Raw genomic sequence first — 16,756 nt, forward strand, 5'->3', positions numbered from 1 at the left:
AGTGTGCACCCTTCCCCCAGCCCTGCTGAGGTAGGCCTGATAGTCCACAGGTCTCCCTGGGACCTTCTCTACTTCCCCAACACCCCCTCCCTGTCCACCTGCATCCCCTGAATACCTAGGTTCCAGTATCACTGACTTAGGACCTACTTTGTGCTGGCACTGTGCTGAGAATTTTCCCTGCATCACTTTCTTGAACCCCCATCAGAACCCAGTGAGGCAAGTAGTACTTGTACCCCCTTTCCACAAATGACTCTGAACTGACATGTCCAAGGCCACTGCCTTTATTCTATCTAGAGCTGTGCTCTAGATATGGTAGTCTCTAGCCACACTTGACTACTGAGCACTTAGAATGTCACCAGGCTGAACTGAGATGTGCTGTATGTGTAAAACAAACACTAGACTTCAAGACTTAGTAAGAAAAGAGAATGTTGGTAATTTCCTTTACTGATTATGTGTTGAAGTGATTTTTTGATATATTGGGTTAAATATATTATTAAAATAAATCTCACCTATTTTTCTTTTTATTGTTTTTAAAGTTTATTTGTTTATTTTGAGAGAGAGCATGTGAGCAGGGGAGAGGCAGAGAGAGAGAGGGAGAGAGAATCCCAAACAGGCTCCATGCCATCAGCACAAAGCCTGACACAGGGCTTGAACCCACAAACTGTGAGATCATGACCTGAGCCAAAATCAAGAGTTGGACACGTAACTGACTGAGCTACCTAGGCACCCTTATTTCCTTTCTAAAAATGGCTACTAGAGAATTTGACATTTAAAATTACATATGTAGTTTTCGTTTTTTTGTTGGGCATTTTCCCAGGGTCTGGTCTTACACACATAGGGCTGGTCTGCTCACCCATGACCCTGCCATGGCCTGGAAGGCAGGGGAAGCTGCAACCAAGCTTGGGTGAGTCCCGAAGGCTGTCTCACCTCTTGGGAGGGCTGCGGGTCCCTTTCAGCACCCTGGACAGCATCCAGGGCTGTCTTCACCTTGGGTCCTTGGATGGCGCCAAGGCCCAGGAAGGAATAACCGAGACAGGGGCAGGTATCACCTGCAAAATGCTCCCCATGAATAATAATATCAGTGAGGAGGGCTGGGTAAGAATTATCCATATCCCCATTCTGCAGATGAGGAAACCAATGTTGTTTTGTGCATTCCGTCTGTCCACTCAATAAAGATCCACTGATGCCTGCTCTGTGTGGAGCCAACTGAACATACAAACCTGACCAGATCAACATAAATGACAACAATTCTGTGAGAAGTTTGACAGTGAAAGTGTGTGCCAGGACTTTGGGAGCCCAGTGGGTGCCAACTCCTGAGACAGGGAGTTCAGGAATGACTTCACAGAGGGGGCACTTGGGCTAGATCTAGAAGGATGAAGGGGGTTGCCAGGAGGGAGTCCCAAACAGAAGAAATGACATGTGCCTAGGCACAGAGGGCAGAGAGACAGGCCAGGAGAGTTAGGCAAGGGTCACATCACCAAGGGCCTAGATTCTAGGCTACTTCTAGGATCCTTAGGAGGCTTCTGAGCAGGGCAGTGGCCAGGCCACGTCTGCATTTTGAAAAGATCACACTTGGGCCAGGTGGACCAAGAACTGGAGATAGGAGGCAGAGAGAATAAGGAAGACAACAAGGTGAGAAATTCAAGTCCAGGAAAGAAATGACGAGTTAGCTATTAGCCCTAATGGAAGAGCTCTCAGGCCTACAGATAAGGAAACCCAAGCCAAGGGCCCAGCAGCCTGTCCAAAGTCACACCCCAAGTCAGGGCTTGGGGGAGTGAGGACTGAGGGGCAGAGGGATGGGGCCCTGAACCCAGGAAAGCTCTGCCACAGAAGCGGCGAGCCTCCAGCCTGTTTGAGCAGAACCAACAAGGTGAATATTAAACTGCCCCAAACCAGATGCACAGCAAGAAACCACAAGAGGGGAGGGGAAAGCACATGGCAGCTCAGCCCCAGAGATCCCAGCGGTGGCCAGTGGAGCCCAGGGCCAGGAAGGAAGGAGACAGGAATACAGCAAAGGCACGGAGACGGCTTTAGGTGATAGCTCAGAGAAAAGCCTGGCCTGCACCATGGTGGGGGCCCAAGGTCAGGGCCAGAGGCTTTTTTTTTGTGCCAATAATGTCCATCACAGCACCCGAACCTCCGCCTGGGGCCAATCACACCCCTCCTTGGGGAGTTTCTGATTAGAATTCAGGAGAAAGTTTCTTCCTCTCTGGGGGCAAAGCAAGTGCTGGGCGCTGGGAGAAGGAAACCCAGTGCGGGGGGTGAGGAAGCTTGCCTGGAAGAATGAAGCTGACACAGAGCAGCTGTGAGGAGCAGAACGCCCAGTGGCACTCTGACCCTGGGTCCCCTCACCCAAGGCCAGCCACACATGCCCACCACTGTCCTTGCTGCAGCTTGCAACTCCTGAGTGAACAAAGTTCCCTTTTACCTGGGCTGGCTGGTATCGAGGTCCTGCCATTCACAGCCCCAAGTCCCAGTAAAGCCACTGACAAGGTGTGTGAGTTTGGGAAAGTCATGTCCCCTCTCTGAGCCCTGACTTTCTCATCTGTAAAGTGGGGGAGTCACAATACCTACCTTGAAGACTCAAATGAAGTCGTGCCTGAGAGAGCACCGTGCACAGTAAGTGCCTGGGGTGCCCAAGGGGAGGCGGCCTGGAAGGTTCAAAGGAACTGAGGGGGCCTGGAAAAGCCCAGGGCCTAGGGGCACAGGCCTGAGGACTCTGCTCCCACTCCCCTGACCAGGCCCACAGCAGGCAGAATTCAGAGAAGACTGAGGGAGCCTGTACCTCCATGGCCATCCCTCTTCCAGCTCCTTCAGGAGGCTGTTAGCTGTCACCCCTGCTGCAGCAGCCAGTCCCTTCCCCCACTCTCTCATCCAGGCTCCCACAGCACCTAACCCCTCCCTCTGATGTGTCAGCCATCCCCGGAGACTGAGTCCCTGGGGAGTGGCCCAGGGGTGCCCACGCTGCTGAATGGCCAGGCCAGCAGCTGCACCTGTGGCCCCCGCTCCCAATGCTGCCTGACCACAGAAGCACACTACTGCACAGACTGCAAGCTATTTTTACATGCTGAGCCTGTGCCCCCTTTTCCTGGGTGCCTGGGAACTGAGCAAGGGTCCATCCACTCAGGCATGTGAAGCATACACCCCAGCAATGAGCCTCCCATCCTGGCCCTCTGGCACCAAGGCAGCCTGGTCCCCCCACTCCACACCCGCACTAAGCCCTGAACCCCGAGGCTCCACTGCCACCCAGCACCCTGTCGCTCCCCTGCAGCCATGAAGCTCAGGTGCCGAGAGGTGAGTTGAAGCTTCCTGTCCTATCAGGGGGAGGCTGATAAAAGGTGTACGAGGGTGGGCTCCACTGTCCACCAAGCCTGGGTTTGAAATCCCAGCTCTGACTCTGACAATGGCCTTGAGCAAGTCACTTCCCATTTCCGGCCTTGTGTTCCTATCCACAAGCCTAAAACCTTCCAGCAAGGTTATTCTGAGGCATCAGTGGTTGTGTGTGCAAAGCTCCTAGCACAGAGCGCAGCATGAGACCAAGTGCCAAGTGATGATAGCTAAGACTTGAGAAGTGGCTTCTGTGCCAGGCACTCGCTAAGCCCTTTGCATATATTAGTGTCTCATCCTCTTAGCCACCCTATGAGGTAGGTACTATCACCATCCCTATTTCACAGAAACTGAGGTCACTAAGCACTGCCTTGGCTCCAGCCTAGGCAGCTTGGCCTCTGAGTCCCAGTGAACAGCAACCATGACCATCATAGCCACGGGGGGAAGGCCAGCTGCAAGGGGTCCCATACCACACGCCCAGTCTGCTTACCCACCCAGGCCCTGACGGGAGACAGGATGTGTCCGAGGTCATCCAGGAAATCGGGGGCAAAGATGGAGTCAGAGCCCAGGTGTCCCCTCCCAGTCAGGGCTGGCCTGACCCCATTATGCAAGTTGCTGAGACCAAGTGAGGTGAACCAAGGAGATGGGGGAACAAAGCTGGGGTCCCAGGGCTGGGCCTTCACCTGGGGGAAGCAAACAGCTCAGCAGCAAAATCCACAGAGTGAAGTTTATTCCCGACAAAGTTCCCCTCCCCCCTCCCCAGCCCAGGACAGGGACAGACAGCCTGGGGTGAAGATGGGGGGGCCTCTGAGAAACAGGGAAGGGCCCTGGCCCCCCAGGCCATGCCGTGTCTGGCTTCCCCAGCCCGGCCGAGTCCACTGCGCCTCCCTGCCCAGCCCTCGGGAAAGGGGAGGGGGCGCCGGCTCCTGGGTGGTTCCAAAGTGGAGTGTGAAAATAGAGAGATATATATATTTATACGCAGTGGGCAGTCCGGTGTGGCACTCACACCTCTGTCTGGAAGTCGCCATCAGGTGGTTCTGTGGGCTCCCAGGCTGCTGCTCGGTGCAGGGCCAGCCGTTCTCGGGGCTTGGGGGGCAGCGAGCCCAATGTCATAGACTTGAAGGTGCTCCAGCTCTGATGTCTCCGCTGTTGGGACAAGCCGGGGTGCTCCCCAGGGCTGGGCTTCTCCTGTGGGGGCAGTGGGAAGGAACCCGTGGAGATGGGCCACTCGTTGTACAGGACTCTTACTCGTTGTACAGGACAAACCGAGGAGGCCCAGAGAGGGCTGGTGAAGCCCAAAGTCACCCAGCAACCAGGTGCCTGAGCAGAACTGAAACCCAGATCCGCCTGGTTCCGTAGTTGGGTTCCTGAGCCCGATGCTCTGAGAGGCCCCTGGGATCATGTCTTCTGTGTGCCCCCCCCCCCTTCAAGACCCTGCTGGAGTCTCTGGCAATGCTCCCCATCCCCAGAGCAGCCTCACAACAGTCACTTATGCCATGGGTGGACCCTCAGTGAGCTAGGCTGAGGTTGCCCAGGAAGGGGAGGAGGGCTGGGAGGGAATGAGCCCCTCGGAGCCCACCTGACCCCAACCCAGCTCAGGGGCACTTACGCCGGTCACGCTCCGTTCGGCCGTCCCACCCGAGGACACACTCCACCGCTTCTCCCTCTGCAACGGGGGCCACGGGTCAGGGTCCGACCCCAGGGGGCCCTGTGTCAGGTTGGGCCCCGAGCTTTGGGCAGGGAAAACCGCGGGAGCAGCCCTCACCTTGGCTGCGGACTGGCTGCGGTAGCGGTCGAAAGTGTGGAATTTCTGGTTGAGCTCGTGGTAGAGTTCCGAGTGCCGTTTCCGGGTGTGCATCACCTTCTGGGAGCCACAGGGTGTGAGAGGAGGTGCTCCGCACTGGGGTGGCACTGTGAGCCACCCCCCACCCCTGTCCCCTGGCTCCCCACATCCCTGCCTGCTGTTGGCCCTCTGGGACAAGGCCTGGGTCTCCCTCTACCCCGGAGTGATGCTTGGGCTGGGATCGGGGGATGGTGGGAAGCCCCCATGGAAACCACGGGTTCAGGGTCCTTGGGTCAGACTCTGCAATGGGGCTTTGGCTAATTTTAGGAGTGGGCCCTCCAGGGACAGACACCACCCACGGATGCCCCCCAACACACATGCGCATACATGCACATATGCGTGTACACACACACACACACACACACACACACACACACACACACCCCACTTACCTCAAAGTCCAGGTCTGAATATCGTAACTTCTTTCGCTGGGAGGGAGCACCAAGGAAACAGTGAAGGAGAAGAAAGCTTTTTACCACATGCAGTGGCTTTAGAGACAAGAGACCTGGCACCCAACATCTGCACCTATCCCTGTAACCTTCCTACAGCACAGGCCCAGGAGCTAGGAATACTTCAGGGCAGCCCTTGGGGTTGTGGGAACAGGACGGAGGTCTGGGGGATGAGGAGCTGAGGCATGACCCGGCCACAGGGCTGCAGCTCAGGCCGCAGGCCCACACCCCTGCTGCTCCCACACATGACTGAGCCTGCAGGCAGACGCTCACAGGGAGACCGCACACACAGACACACCACAGACGTGCGGCCACACACAGACATGGGTTCCCACATGGGATCACAGAGCAGACACTCCTTCCTCTGTGCCCCGGACTCTACCCCTCTGCCCCATCTCGCCCTACTCTCTCTGCCAGCTACAAGCTCCCCTCTCCTTGGAGCTCTCCACTTGTCCTACAAACACGAGGACTCAGGTTTTCAAGTCCTTCCTTTGACCCTGCCTTGCCCCTTTCCCTGGTCTCTGCACCGCTCCAGGCCCTTTCCAGCCCCTCATTTGCCCAAGAGCATTCAAGGCCCCGGTGACCTACGCAGCATCCATAACTATTCGAGGAGGAGGCCTTAGAATCTTAGAACGTTGGCACCAGAAGCACTCATGAGACCAAAGTCAACTGTCCCAGGTTACACTGGGGAAACTGAGGTCCAGAGAGGAGAAGGGACTTACCCCAAGGCCCTCAGGGATGATGCTAAGACCGCCATCTAAGATTTCCCAAGTCCCAGGCCCAGTAGACATGGTCATCACCACTGGCCTCTATGACACCACTCTCTCCTGGTCCTTCCGCCTCTCTGCCTGCCCCTTCTCCACCGTCCACCCTGGCTTCCCCAACGCTGGGCCCTCCGCGCTGTGCCCTGGACCTTCTCCTGCCCTTCTCTATGCACATGGGTGACACATGGGTGTCCTCTCTGTTCTGGCCACCTCTCTCTTTCTGGAGGCAGTGGGACATCTCTTCCTGTCCCCAGGCACCACACACACAGCTGTGCCCAACTAAAAAAACTGAGAATTCCCCGCCCCAAACCCGCTCCTCCGCCTCCACTCCATTGCGGTTGCCTGCACCAGAATGCTGGACGTCATCCTTGACCCCTCAAGATACTGCCACATTTATTGCTACCTCCCACACAAGGAGCCTGAAACTGGCCCCGCCTCAGTGGCCCAGCCCTGGGCAGGTGTCCACAGAACAAAACCTGCCATGATGCTGAATGCACTCCTCCCCAGTGCCGGTGTCGTTTTGTCTTTGTTATGCCTTCCGGTTTTTGCCATCTGCAGCGGGAGCAGGCACCAAATGTTCAAGAAACATTTTGGGAGAGAAACTCAACTTGCAAACCTCTAGCTGCTAACTTAATTTCCTTTGTGCGGAGGATGGGGAGAGGTTTCTGAGGCCAAACATGAGCAGCCAACAGTGTCTGAGCCGTGACTCCTGCCCCTGTCCTTATCCACATTTCCATCATTACTCCCAGAGTTCCAGAATGTTCTGGAGTTCTACAGTGGACCACTATCACCTGCTTGTTCTCAGCAATTCCCTGACATGGCCAGAGGGAGGGTGGAGCCTCCACAGAAAACACACAGGTAGGGAGAGAAAGGGGTTTGTGTTTTCTCAGGAAAAGAGGGCCAATGACCACAGGCCCATGGGCAGTGTCTGAGGCTGATTCCAGGGATGTTAACAGCAGCAACTCCCAATTATCTAGCACTTACTACCTGTTCCACACAGACACCAGCGTTTTATACCACTCAATTCGTCCTCGGAACAACTCTACAAAGAGTCTCCCCACTTTACCAGTGAGGAAACTGAGGCTCAGAGAGAGATTCGCTCAAGATCTCACGGCTGATCAGTAGCGCCCAAATCCAAACTCAGACCTGCCAGACTCAAGAGACCCAGGCTCCCAGGGCCTGGTGTGGCTTCCCTAACAACACAACATTTAGCCTGAGCCACGGGCCCCTCAAAGGAAGACCCATCCTAACCAGTTACCTCAAAGAGACACTGAAACAAGCAGGAATGCACCGAGAAGTGTGCTCTCAGCACACCAAGTCCAAGCCCATTTCAGGGGTTCAGAGAAGCCAGGGTTCCCTTGTGTCCGTAAGCACAGACGGAGGAAGAAATGCACAGTGTCCACGCTCCCAGCCACTTTATACAAAGGTGCCGCCCTGGGGAGGGGGGAGGTGCGCTGCTGGCTGTCCCTTCCCTGCGGCTGCCCGTGACTCAGACACCGTCTCGGGCACACAGGGGCAGGCCTCCCACGCCCACCCCATGCCCTCCAGCCCCTCACCTCCAGGGAGCCCAGCTTCATGGTGGAGCCCGGCACAGTGCGGGGCATGGTCCGGCTGCGCTCCCCCGGCTCAGATACTTGGCGGGCGCTGGGTGTCGGTGGTGGTGGCTGGAAGGTCATCCCATAGGGGTTCTGTAGAGACCCATAGGCGGGGCCCAGCCCCAGGCCCGAGTGGTCCACAGACAGGAAGCTGGGGTAGCCTTCGGCAGCATGGGGCACTGTCTTGGCAGCCCGTCTAGGGGTGCCCTCGGGCCGGGCCCTCGGGGGATCTTCACCACCTCCGCCCCCGCTGCCAGGCTGCAGGCTCAGAGTCCGCCGGGGCAGCACCATGTAGTCCCCCTCGGAGCCCGGCTCGGGTCGCAGCCATGTGAGGTCCAGCTGCCGCAGGCCGCCTTCCCCACACACGTACACGGGGTTGGCCTCCTGGGGGGGCGGTGGCTCCCCCAGGCCTGGCGAGGCTGCCATGGGCACCAGGATATTCCCAGGCAGCGGTGAGAAGCTGAGGCCGCCCTCGGGACCCACGAGGCAGGACTTGGGCTCCTCGTCCTCATCCAGGGACAGGCGGGACAGTGTGCCCGTGATGGTAGATGGGTTGCAAGTGTTGACCTCCTTGAACAGAACTGGGGGCAGGAGTGGGAGAGAGGTAAGTCCTGGGGAGGAGGAGGCCCTGATGCCCTTGCCCAGGCTGGGGAGGTATACCAAGCCCCTGGGCTTGGATGGAGGAGGAAACTGAGTCTTGGAGAGGTGGCTACAGGGTAGATACTCTCTCACACACTGGGCATGTTAAGAAGAAGAGTGTTCAGACTGGCCCAGAGGCCCACAGCAAGGCAGGGCAAGGCAGGAGCTCCCATAGGTCAGTTCCCGGTGCAGGTCCTGAGCCCTGACCCCCCACAGCTACGAGGCTGTCAAAATGGCCTTGCTCCTCCCCATTCCCTGGCAGTTCCTCCCCAGGAGCCAGAACTGGAGATTCTGGCAAGAGGCATGGAAATCATATAATAAGGTAACGGTCACTAGATGCCCTGCACCCTGCTAAGCATTTGACGTTCCCTCATTTATTTAAGGCTCAGAGAACTAAGCTGTTCGCCCAAAGTCACACATTAAGTGGTGTTCACAACCTTGACTCCAACTTAGGGCTGTCTGACTCTACAGCTAAACAGCACGACCAGACCACTAGCAGGGCCTCCCACGATGGGGCCGGAAGCCCTCCCTTCTTACCCACCCCTGGGGGCCGTTCTCGGCTCCGCACCCGCAGACTCACCTGTCTGACAAGCCAGATCCACATCCTTTTCAAAGTCTGACTATAGGCAGAGAGGGACAGAGCAGATGGGCAGAGAGAGGATCCATGTATCAGGGTGGGGGGACGGGGCTCAGGCCCCTCCCTAGCCACCCAGAGGGGCTGCCCTTGGCACACTGCCCAACAGAGCCCAGAAGAGCCTGAGACATGGTCTTCTCCAGCCTCGCCAGATAGGTGGGAAAACCGAAAGGGGAAAAGACTTGCCCAATGCCACCAAGCGGTCAGTGGCTGGGCCTGAATCAAACCCAATCTCGGTCCCCTCCCTGTCTCCCATCCCCTCCACGGATGGGGAAGATGAACGTGGGGCAGGGGGACGGGCGAGGGGTGGGGAGCACACTCAGAACCCACCCTCACCCTGCCTAGGCCACCTCACTCACCAGGATCTGCAGCTGTCCATTCTTACATGAGTCGGGCGAGTCTTCACTCTCATCGGCCCGGCACACACCCATCTGGCACTTCACCACGTCCTGGACCTGGGGGCAGCGGGTGTCTGCTGGGCCTGAGGCCACCACAGGGCCCCCGGCCACAGCTGGCTGTGCCTCCCACCCCAGGCGCCCAGGCGGGTATGGAAGGAAAGAGGCACATCCAGTGTAGGGGAAGGTCAGAGGGGAGAAGGAGCCCTGGGAGGCCAGGAGTCCAAGGACAAGGCTGTCCCAGGCTACCAGCTTCTAATACCAAGGGCTGCCCAGCTGGGGGCCCGGTTGGGGCTTGGATCCTCCCAGTCTGCACAGGTGAGGTGGATGGGAGGGGGCAGGAGACGCCCAGCCCCACCTCTCGGCGCAGGAAGCAGTGCACAGCAGTGATGACAAAGCCCTGCGCCGAGTTGAAGACAGCGAAGAGAGCCTGGAAGAGGACTGAGCGGCGGTCTGTCATGGCCAGGACGGCTGACATCCAGGTGAGCGCCAGCAGGGGCAGCACCACACAGGAGCTCCAGAGCGAGGCCCTGAGGACAGCAGCAGAGGGTCCATCAGGGTGACGCTCCAGGGGCGGTGTGGGGGGCTGAGTCCAGGCCTCCACTTGGCCTGGGGTCCTTAAGCTGCCCAAGACTGGCAGGGCCCCAAACTCTAAGACCTCAGCGATGTCCCCAAGCAGACAGAGGCTGAGGAGCCCGAGGCAGAGAAACAGAGAACAGAGACAGAGGCAGAGAACGGTGGGGGCCAGAGCAGGGACCAGGAGAGGTGGAAGGGGCTGACACAGTGGACCTGAGCCAAGTCAGGGGTAGCATCAGAGGACAGAGACGGGGAAGGTGGAAAGAGCCGGTGGGAGAGAAAAGGAAGAGGGAGGCAGACGCAGACGCTGTGAGTTTCAGCCCCAGTCTGCACGGAATCACGGGCCTGGGCTGCACCCCCCCCGAGATTCCAGGAGAGGAGGCAGGAGGCTGGACGAGGAGAGACAGCGGCCAGGGAGAGAGAGCGTGGAATAAGCAGACACACAGAAAGATTCAACAGCGCGAGCGCATGGAGGACGTCAGAGCGCAGATCTTTGGGGATGGGGTCCGGCCCAGTGAAGCACAGGCTCTTCCCTCTCAGGTCCCCAAGGAGGCGGTGCCAGGCTCCCAGAGGCTGCTCAGAGCCCTGGGCAGAAAGATTACAGCTGGGGCTGGCCGTACAAGCTGGGGTCATGACCAAACCCACACATCCACCACCTCCTTGTCCAGGGTGGGAAAAGGCAGATGGGGTCCTGGCATCCAGGCACAGGAGCCAGCCCGCCCTCCCTGGCTACTGCCCACATGGGCACAGTGGGGCAGGCTTGCCACGCCCAGCCTACTCTGCCTCGTGAACACCTGGGTTGGAGAGTCAGGCAGCGGTGGGAACAGCTCTGCACCAGGCAGAAAGATGGGCAGGGGGCCAAGACCTGTCCTAGGAAGAGAAGTTCAGGGCTATTCAGCCTGGCAGGGGGCGGGCCCAGGGGTCTCCACAGCCCCTGGAGGCAGAGCCAAGACTCCGAAAGGGCCTAATCACAGTCATAAGAGCTACCATTGATTAGCCACCAATCCTCTGCCAGGCCCTACACTGAACAATTTACATACATTAGTTCGCACTGTGATCAAAACAACTTCAATAAACAGGCATGGGGATTATTATCCCAATTTACAGATGAGGAAACTGGAGTGTGCCCAACTAGGAGAGAGAGACAGAGCTGGGATGCAAACCCAGCTTGGCTGCCTCTAGAGCCCCAGCTTTTAACCGCTAGTTCTGAGAGACTGGGTCAGAGAGGCAGATGGCAGCCTGAGCGAGAGGGAGCTTTCTACGATGCACAGCTTCCCAGAGATGGTGCCAGCCGCCTCCAGAGGCGGTGAGGCTCCTGACCCTAGAGGTGTGTAAGATAAAGCTGGACCCCCACTGGTCAGGGAGGCTCAGATGGATTTCTGGCCCTGGGTGGGAGGCTGGGCCCCAGGCTCCTATGGATTCATTCATTCATCCTACTCGCGCATGGCTGCGATTTTAAGATTGTCACCTTCCAGAGGTATCTCCTCGAAATAATTCTCTAAGATTCTCTGCCCCCCAATTGATTGTGAGATTCAATGCCTCTGAAATTCTAAATCTCAGATTCTATGACAAATGATAAGACTATGATTCACTCATTCTAACATTCTTAGCTTGTGATTGTCTTATTCTAAGATTCTATCGCTCTAAGGTTCTATGGGCTCACAAATTCTAAAGGCCTCACATTCTAAGAGCCTCTGTAGGTTGGGAGTGTAAGGAGGGCTCCGCAGCTGTGCCTGGATAAAACATAAGCTGGGAGTGGGGGCAGGGGTGGGAGCAAGGGGTGGGCACAGGAACCCAGCATTTTCCCAGAGGCACAGACATTCACTCCCCGTTGCCCTTTGCCAATGTCGATGCCAAGCCCTTGAGAGTGTGTGGAAGTCGGCAGGGCAGGGCAAGCTTTCCAGGGCGCTGGGCTGATTCCCTCCTCCCCCCAACCATGGGCACTGCCCCCCATTCTTTTGCCCCCGCCCGCCCCCACCCCGCCCCCCGGGGGGCACAACTAACATGGCGTTCCTGGCCGAGGCTGAGCTGAGCAGGGGGCTGGGGACCGCTCCACACGCTGAGCAGGGGAGGAGCAGGCTGGCCCAGGGGCACCGCTCCGACCTCGGGGGCGGCACAGACACGGGAGAGGGGGGGAGACACATGGGAAGCGGGAGGAGACGGGGCAGCATGAGCCCCAAGTGGGGTGGGAGGGGGAGGGCAGACGAGAGAGAAAGAGGTGGGTTAGGGTGGGCGAGGGGCTGCAGCAGAGCACTCCGGGTGCCCACCTTGCCTGCACCCTTGATGCACCAAGGTCAGGGAGCCCCGGTTGGCATCGTCAAGCCCTGAGTCTCCAAGAGGCCCGGCCCTCCCTCCCTGTGCCTCTTCCTACAAGGCCAAGTCACAGCCCCCTTACCCGGCCCTCTGCTTCTTGGACTTGTCCGAGATGCCATCACGTGCCATGAGCTTGTTGAAGACGATGATCCCAATGAGCATATTCACCTGGGGGCCCAGCGGGCAGGGGGACACAGGATCAACAGGCGCCCGCCTGGCAGGGAAACCCCCAACTGGGAGCTAGGGTACAGGGAGATGGTAGAGCCCCTGTGGCCACATCCCTCCCAGGATGCTAAAGGGGCACATACCAGGACAATGACGGCTGCGGGGCCCACAAAGGCATAGAGCAGGCCGCCCTCCAGGGAGAGCCAGCAGCTGGGGTGGAGGGAAAAGAGGGGGCATCAGACACCCGGGAGGCCTGCCCCTTGAACACCACCGCTCGGTGTCCCCTGGACTGCCGATGGGGCAGGGCCTCCAGCTGGGTTACAGTGAGCCCTGGGCTCCTGCTCAGCTTCAGTTTCCCCTCTAACAAAGACCCGGCCCCAGCCCACCGTGGGGATCAAAGGCTGATCCGTGAGCTAAATAGTTTTTAGAGATTACCTCCAATCCCAGCACGTGCTTTTACGGTCAGGGAAACAGAGGCTTGGAGACAGGGAAGAATTTGCCCAAAGCACTACAGGCATGGGCCTGAGAAGGCCCAATGGCCAGTCTGATGCCCTAACAGGTCCAGTAACCCCTGCTGCCCATCAAGGGAGGCCAACGTACTAGCTGGATGTACCGTATCCTTTGGTGCGAGTAAAGCCGACAGACACAGCCACCACCAGGGCTGGCAGACCTGGAGGAGGTGGGGGGGGGGGGTGGCCACAGTGAGACGGCTGTCAGTCCTCAATGTCCCCTCTCCTCCCAGACCCAGCGCGGCTGGCCCCTGGCCCAGACAGTGGGGCCAGGGCCAAAGCTGACCCTATCCTCCTTCCCCTGCCCCCAAGGCCCAGTGACAGAGTCCGGCACGGGCCCTGCTCACCCCAGCCCAGGCAGAGGAAGCGTTTGCGAACGAGGCGGGTCCGCATCCGTCCGATGACAGCCAGGTAGGACTGCCAGGCCTCAGTGAGCACCCAGCAAAAGGAAGAGAGGAAGAAAAAGTGCAAGAAGGCGGCAGTCATGGTGCATACACCCTGCAGAGAGAGGGATGGGAGGGAGTGGCCCTGAGCAGGCACCGGGGTGGGTGGGGCCAGGCTTCCCACACCCGCTGCTGGGTGCGGCCATGGCCGCCCACCCGAGCTCGGCCCCCCACAGAGCCCTGTCAGGCACCCCCGCCTTTATGCACCCACACACGGCACGACACAGGCCCAGTGACACGCACGCAGAACTCGACATCCGGGAGGCGGGCAGGCAGGCCACCCACGTGCAGACGGGGCTGGCGGGGGTGGGGGCTGGGGGAAAGACAGGAGCACCTGCCACATCATGGTCCGGCGGGCCCCACGCCTGGCACTCGCGGTGCTGGCACCACAGAGAAGGCCAAGGGGGCCTAAAGGACAGCCGGCATGGGTCATCCGTAGGCAGGTGGCACAAGAGGCCTCACTTGGGCTCTCACAGACACGGGGAGGCCCAGGCTCCACAGATGCCACCTGCCTGACACGTGTGCCCAGCTCATGTACGTGTTCACAGATGCACACGTTCACCACTCGAGTGCACACACACCCCTCTCCAACGCCGTCACGTCCACTCCACTCACACACACTACTTCCCCCCCACACACACATACACACCCCCAACGCATGGCTCTGAGGGATACGAACACCTGTCACTTGGGCAGGTATGTGCAAACACGCGCGCTGGCACCTGCAAACGCTCGCTCACTCCACTCTCACCCTGGCACCCGCCACCTGCACCTGCCTTGCTCAGCACCCGTGACTGGCCCACGAGGATCAGGACATTGGACGCCAGGATGGACAGGCAGAAGTTCAACAAGATGATGGAGCGCTCGGATTTTATGAACCTGAGAGGGCACGGCGGGAGGGAACAGAGGCGCTAGCTGGCCCAACCCAACCCGGGGTGGCCGGCCACCTCCCGCCCCAGCCTGCCCGGCGTCCCACCTACCTCCAGAAGGCCGCGTAGATGGCAAGAAGGGTGAGCAGCGCCATGCAGGACACAGCACAGCCGATCACGAGGGGGACCGAGGGGGAGCCTGCCAGCTCCAGGGTCTAGGGAAGATGAGCCGGTGGTGTACTGGGTCACCAGGAGAGGCAGCTGCGGGGGGGGCCCCTCTCCCCTCCCCACTCCCTGTCTAGCCCAGACTGGCACCTGCACCTTCCTCACACTCACAGGGAAGGAACTCGCTGCTGTATCCACGTGTGCACAGGGCAGACCCAGTCACACACGTGGGTGTGTATTTATGCTCAGTCACCCACACTTCTCTACACACAACCACACACGCACGTGTGTGTACACGCACACGACTGCCACCGCCACACATCCCCGGGTACATCATCCCCGCGAGCACCATCCCAGAGGCACAGACTTCCATGGCGTGATCCCACAAGTGCACCTGCTCAGATGCACGTACGGGATCACCCAGGTCTCTGCCAACACCGTCACAGATGGCCACTGGCAACCCGGGAGCAGCCCTCCCTCCCCAGGCCCAGGCGCTTCCCTCCCGCTCACCAGGTCCTTGGGCGGCTGGGCCAGCACAGCAAACGTGGACAGATGCTGGCACTGGCAGCGGGTGTGGGCTGCCTGGGTCTCCAGGGTCTGGCAGCTCTCAGTGTCCCAGTCCCCTGAGCTGGCATCTCTTGGGTGAGGGAAGAGGTGGAGTGATACCCAGCCCAACTCCGTGGCCCCACTCCCAGCGCTGGCCACTGCCCCAGGACGAGGGAAATCAGAGCAAGACCACACCCGAGAGGCAAGTGGCTAGGGCGCCCCGGGATGTGCCCTTGACATCTCGAGCCCGAGGATGGCCCTGAGGAATGTTTGGCTTTCCAGGTTAAGACAGCCCTCCTGACAGAGAAGTGCTAGGGCTGTACCCCCACCACACTGCACCCCTGCCCCACTCACGCTCTGGAGTAGTCCCAACTGGCGCAGTGGGGGTCCGTGGTGCCCTGGGGAACAGAAGTCATGAGTGTGGTGTGGGGTGGGGAGGTCACCACCAGGACAGCTACCCATCCTGCCGTGGCAGGCCCCACACGGGACCCACTATCGGGGCAGACCGCCTCCCCATCAGACAGGCCTTTGGTTGCTCACGATGGGGTATCCCCGGGGTTCCTGTCTGGGCCCCAACTCACGTTGATGATGTAGGAGAGCTCCACTGTGATAAGGGGCTCAGCTGGTGGCTGGGTGGGGGGCCGCACAGTCACTGTCATCACCCTGGATGTGACGGCCAGCGGGGGCCTGGGGACGGGTACTGAGGTCAGCTCCTACCACCGCTGCCCAGACCCAGTCTGGGACCTCAAAGGTGCTCTGGATCAGTGGTAGGGGGCTACCAGGGAGCCAAGACCAATTAAAGGCCAAGAGTTCCATGGGGCCCAGGACTTCAGGTGAGGTCCGCAGCTTAGCCTCTGGGAGCCGCACAGACATCTTTGAGAGGCACCTATGTCCAGGGTCAGACAAGGGTGCCCAAGGCCGCAGGAGGCTGCAGAGGGAGCTCCCTGTGACCAGCACAGCCTCAGTCCTCTTGGTCTCACCTGGGCGGCCCCACGCACCCCTCCTGGGGACTCACCTGGGAGGTGGCAGGATGAGGCCGAGCGTGCGGTAGAGCACAGCACCGATCACAAAGTAGGAGGAGGACTCCTCAGGGTCTGCCGGCAGGAGGCGCTGGTGGGAGTGGCCTGGGCCAGGGGGCACGGTTCCCGGGCCCCTCCCCTTGCCAGGGTTGCCCGAGGTGCCAGATGCCCCTGGCTTCCCCGGGGAGGAGAGGCTGAGCACCTCCTTGGGTAGGAAGAGGCGGTCCTCTGAATGCCGCACCCAGTCCTTCATGCCCCTGCGGCCGCGCATGGGGAATGTGATGTCACTGGACACGGCGGAGACTGGTTCCCGCTGAATGCTGATCACTGCAACCAGTGCCCGAGCCAGAGGGACAGAGGCAGAGGGGAGAGTCACAGGGGAAGAAGCCGATACGGGAGAGACAGACACCAGGATGCAGATATCGAGGTTGGTACAAACACACGGGTGGGGCACACATACACACAGAAACAACACAGAGGTGGAGAAGGAGAAGACACAGAGAGA

At 59.3% G+C, this 16,756-nt stretch overlaps 1 protein-coding gene across 16 annotated transcripts in view; it reads right to left on the reverse strand.

Moving 5' to 3' along the window:
- Positions 1-4,040: 4,040 nt before the first annotated feature.
- The window catches only part of ADGRB2 (adhesion G protein-coupled receptor B2), a 36,390-nt gene continuing 23,674 nt past the window's right edge, over positions 4,041-16,756 (reverse strand). For 7 of the 16 annotated variants that reach the window (XM_027059818.2, XM_027059812.2, XM_027059811.2 and 4 more), the window contains 19 exons: positions 16,248-16,578; positions 15,814-15,919; positions 15,587-15,630; positions 15,197-15,323; positions 14,633-14,736; positions 14,429-14,531; positions 13,557-13,707; positions 13,301-13,370; positions 12,844-12,910; positions 12,618-12,703; positions 12,227-12,325; positions 10,005-10,176; positions 9,611-9,706; positions 9,198-9,237; positions 7,940-8,559; positions 5,563-5,598; positions 5,093-5,191; positions 4,937-4,993; positions 4,041-4,515 (listed from right to left, as the gene is read on the reverse strand). In XM_027059818.2, the coding sequence (XP_026915619.1) occupies positions 4,330-4,515; positions 4,937-4,993; positions 5,093-5,191; positions 5,563-5,598; positions 7,940-8,559; positions 9,198-9,237; positions 9,611-9,706; positions 10,005-10,176; positions 12,227-12,325; positions 12,618-12,703; positions 12,844-12,910; positions 13,301-13,370; positions 13,557-13,707; positions 14,429-14,531; positions 14,633-14,736; positions 15,197-15,323; positions 15,587-15,630; positions 15,814-15,919; positions 16,248-16,578 (2,594 nt within the window). In that variant the 3' untranslated portion in view covers positions 4,041-4,329. Of the gene's footprint in view, positions 4,516-4,936; positions 4,994-5,092; positions 5,192-5,562; positions 5,599-7,939; positions 8,560-9,197; positions 9,238-9,610; positions 9,707-10,004; positions 10,177-12,226; positions 12,326-12,617; positions 12,704-12,843; positions 12,911-13,300; positions 13,371-13,556; positions 13,708-14,428; positions 14,532-14,632; positions 14,737-15,196; positions 15,324-15,586; positions 15,631-15,813; positions 15,920-16,247; positions 16,579-16,756 lie in introns of those variants that run through there. The other 9 variants (XM_027059807.2, XM_053210554.1, XM_027059815.2 and 6 more) reach the window with 6 other exon arrangements.

This window comes from Acinonyx jubatus, chromosome C1, assembly GCF_027475565.1.
Source record: "Acinonyx jubatus isolate Ajub_Pintada_27869175 chromosome C1, VMU_Ajub_asm_v1.0, whole genome shotgun sequence".
In the NCBI taxonomy this organism is placed as follows: Eukaryota; Metazoa; Chordata; class Mammalia; order Carnivora; family Felidae; genus Acinonyx; species Acinonyx jubatus.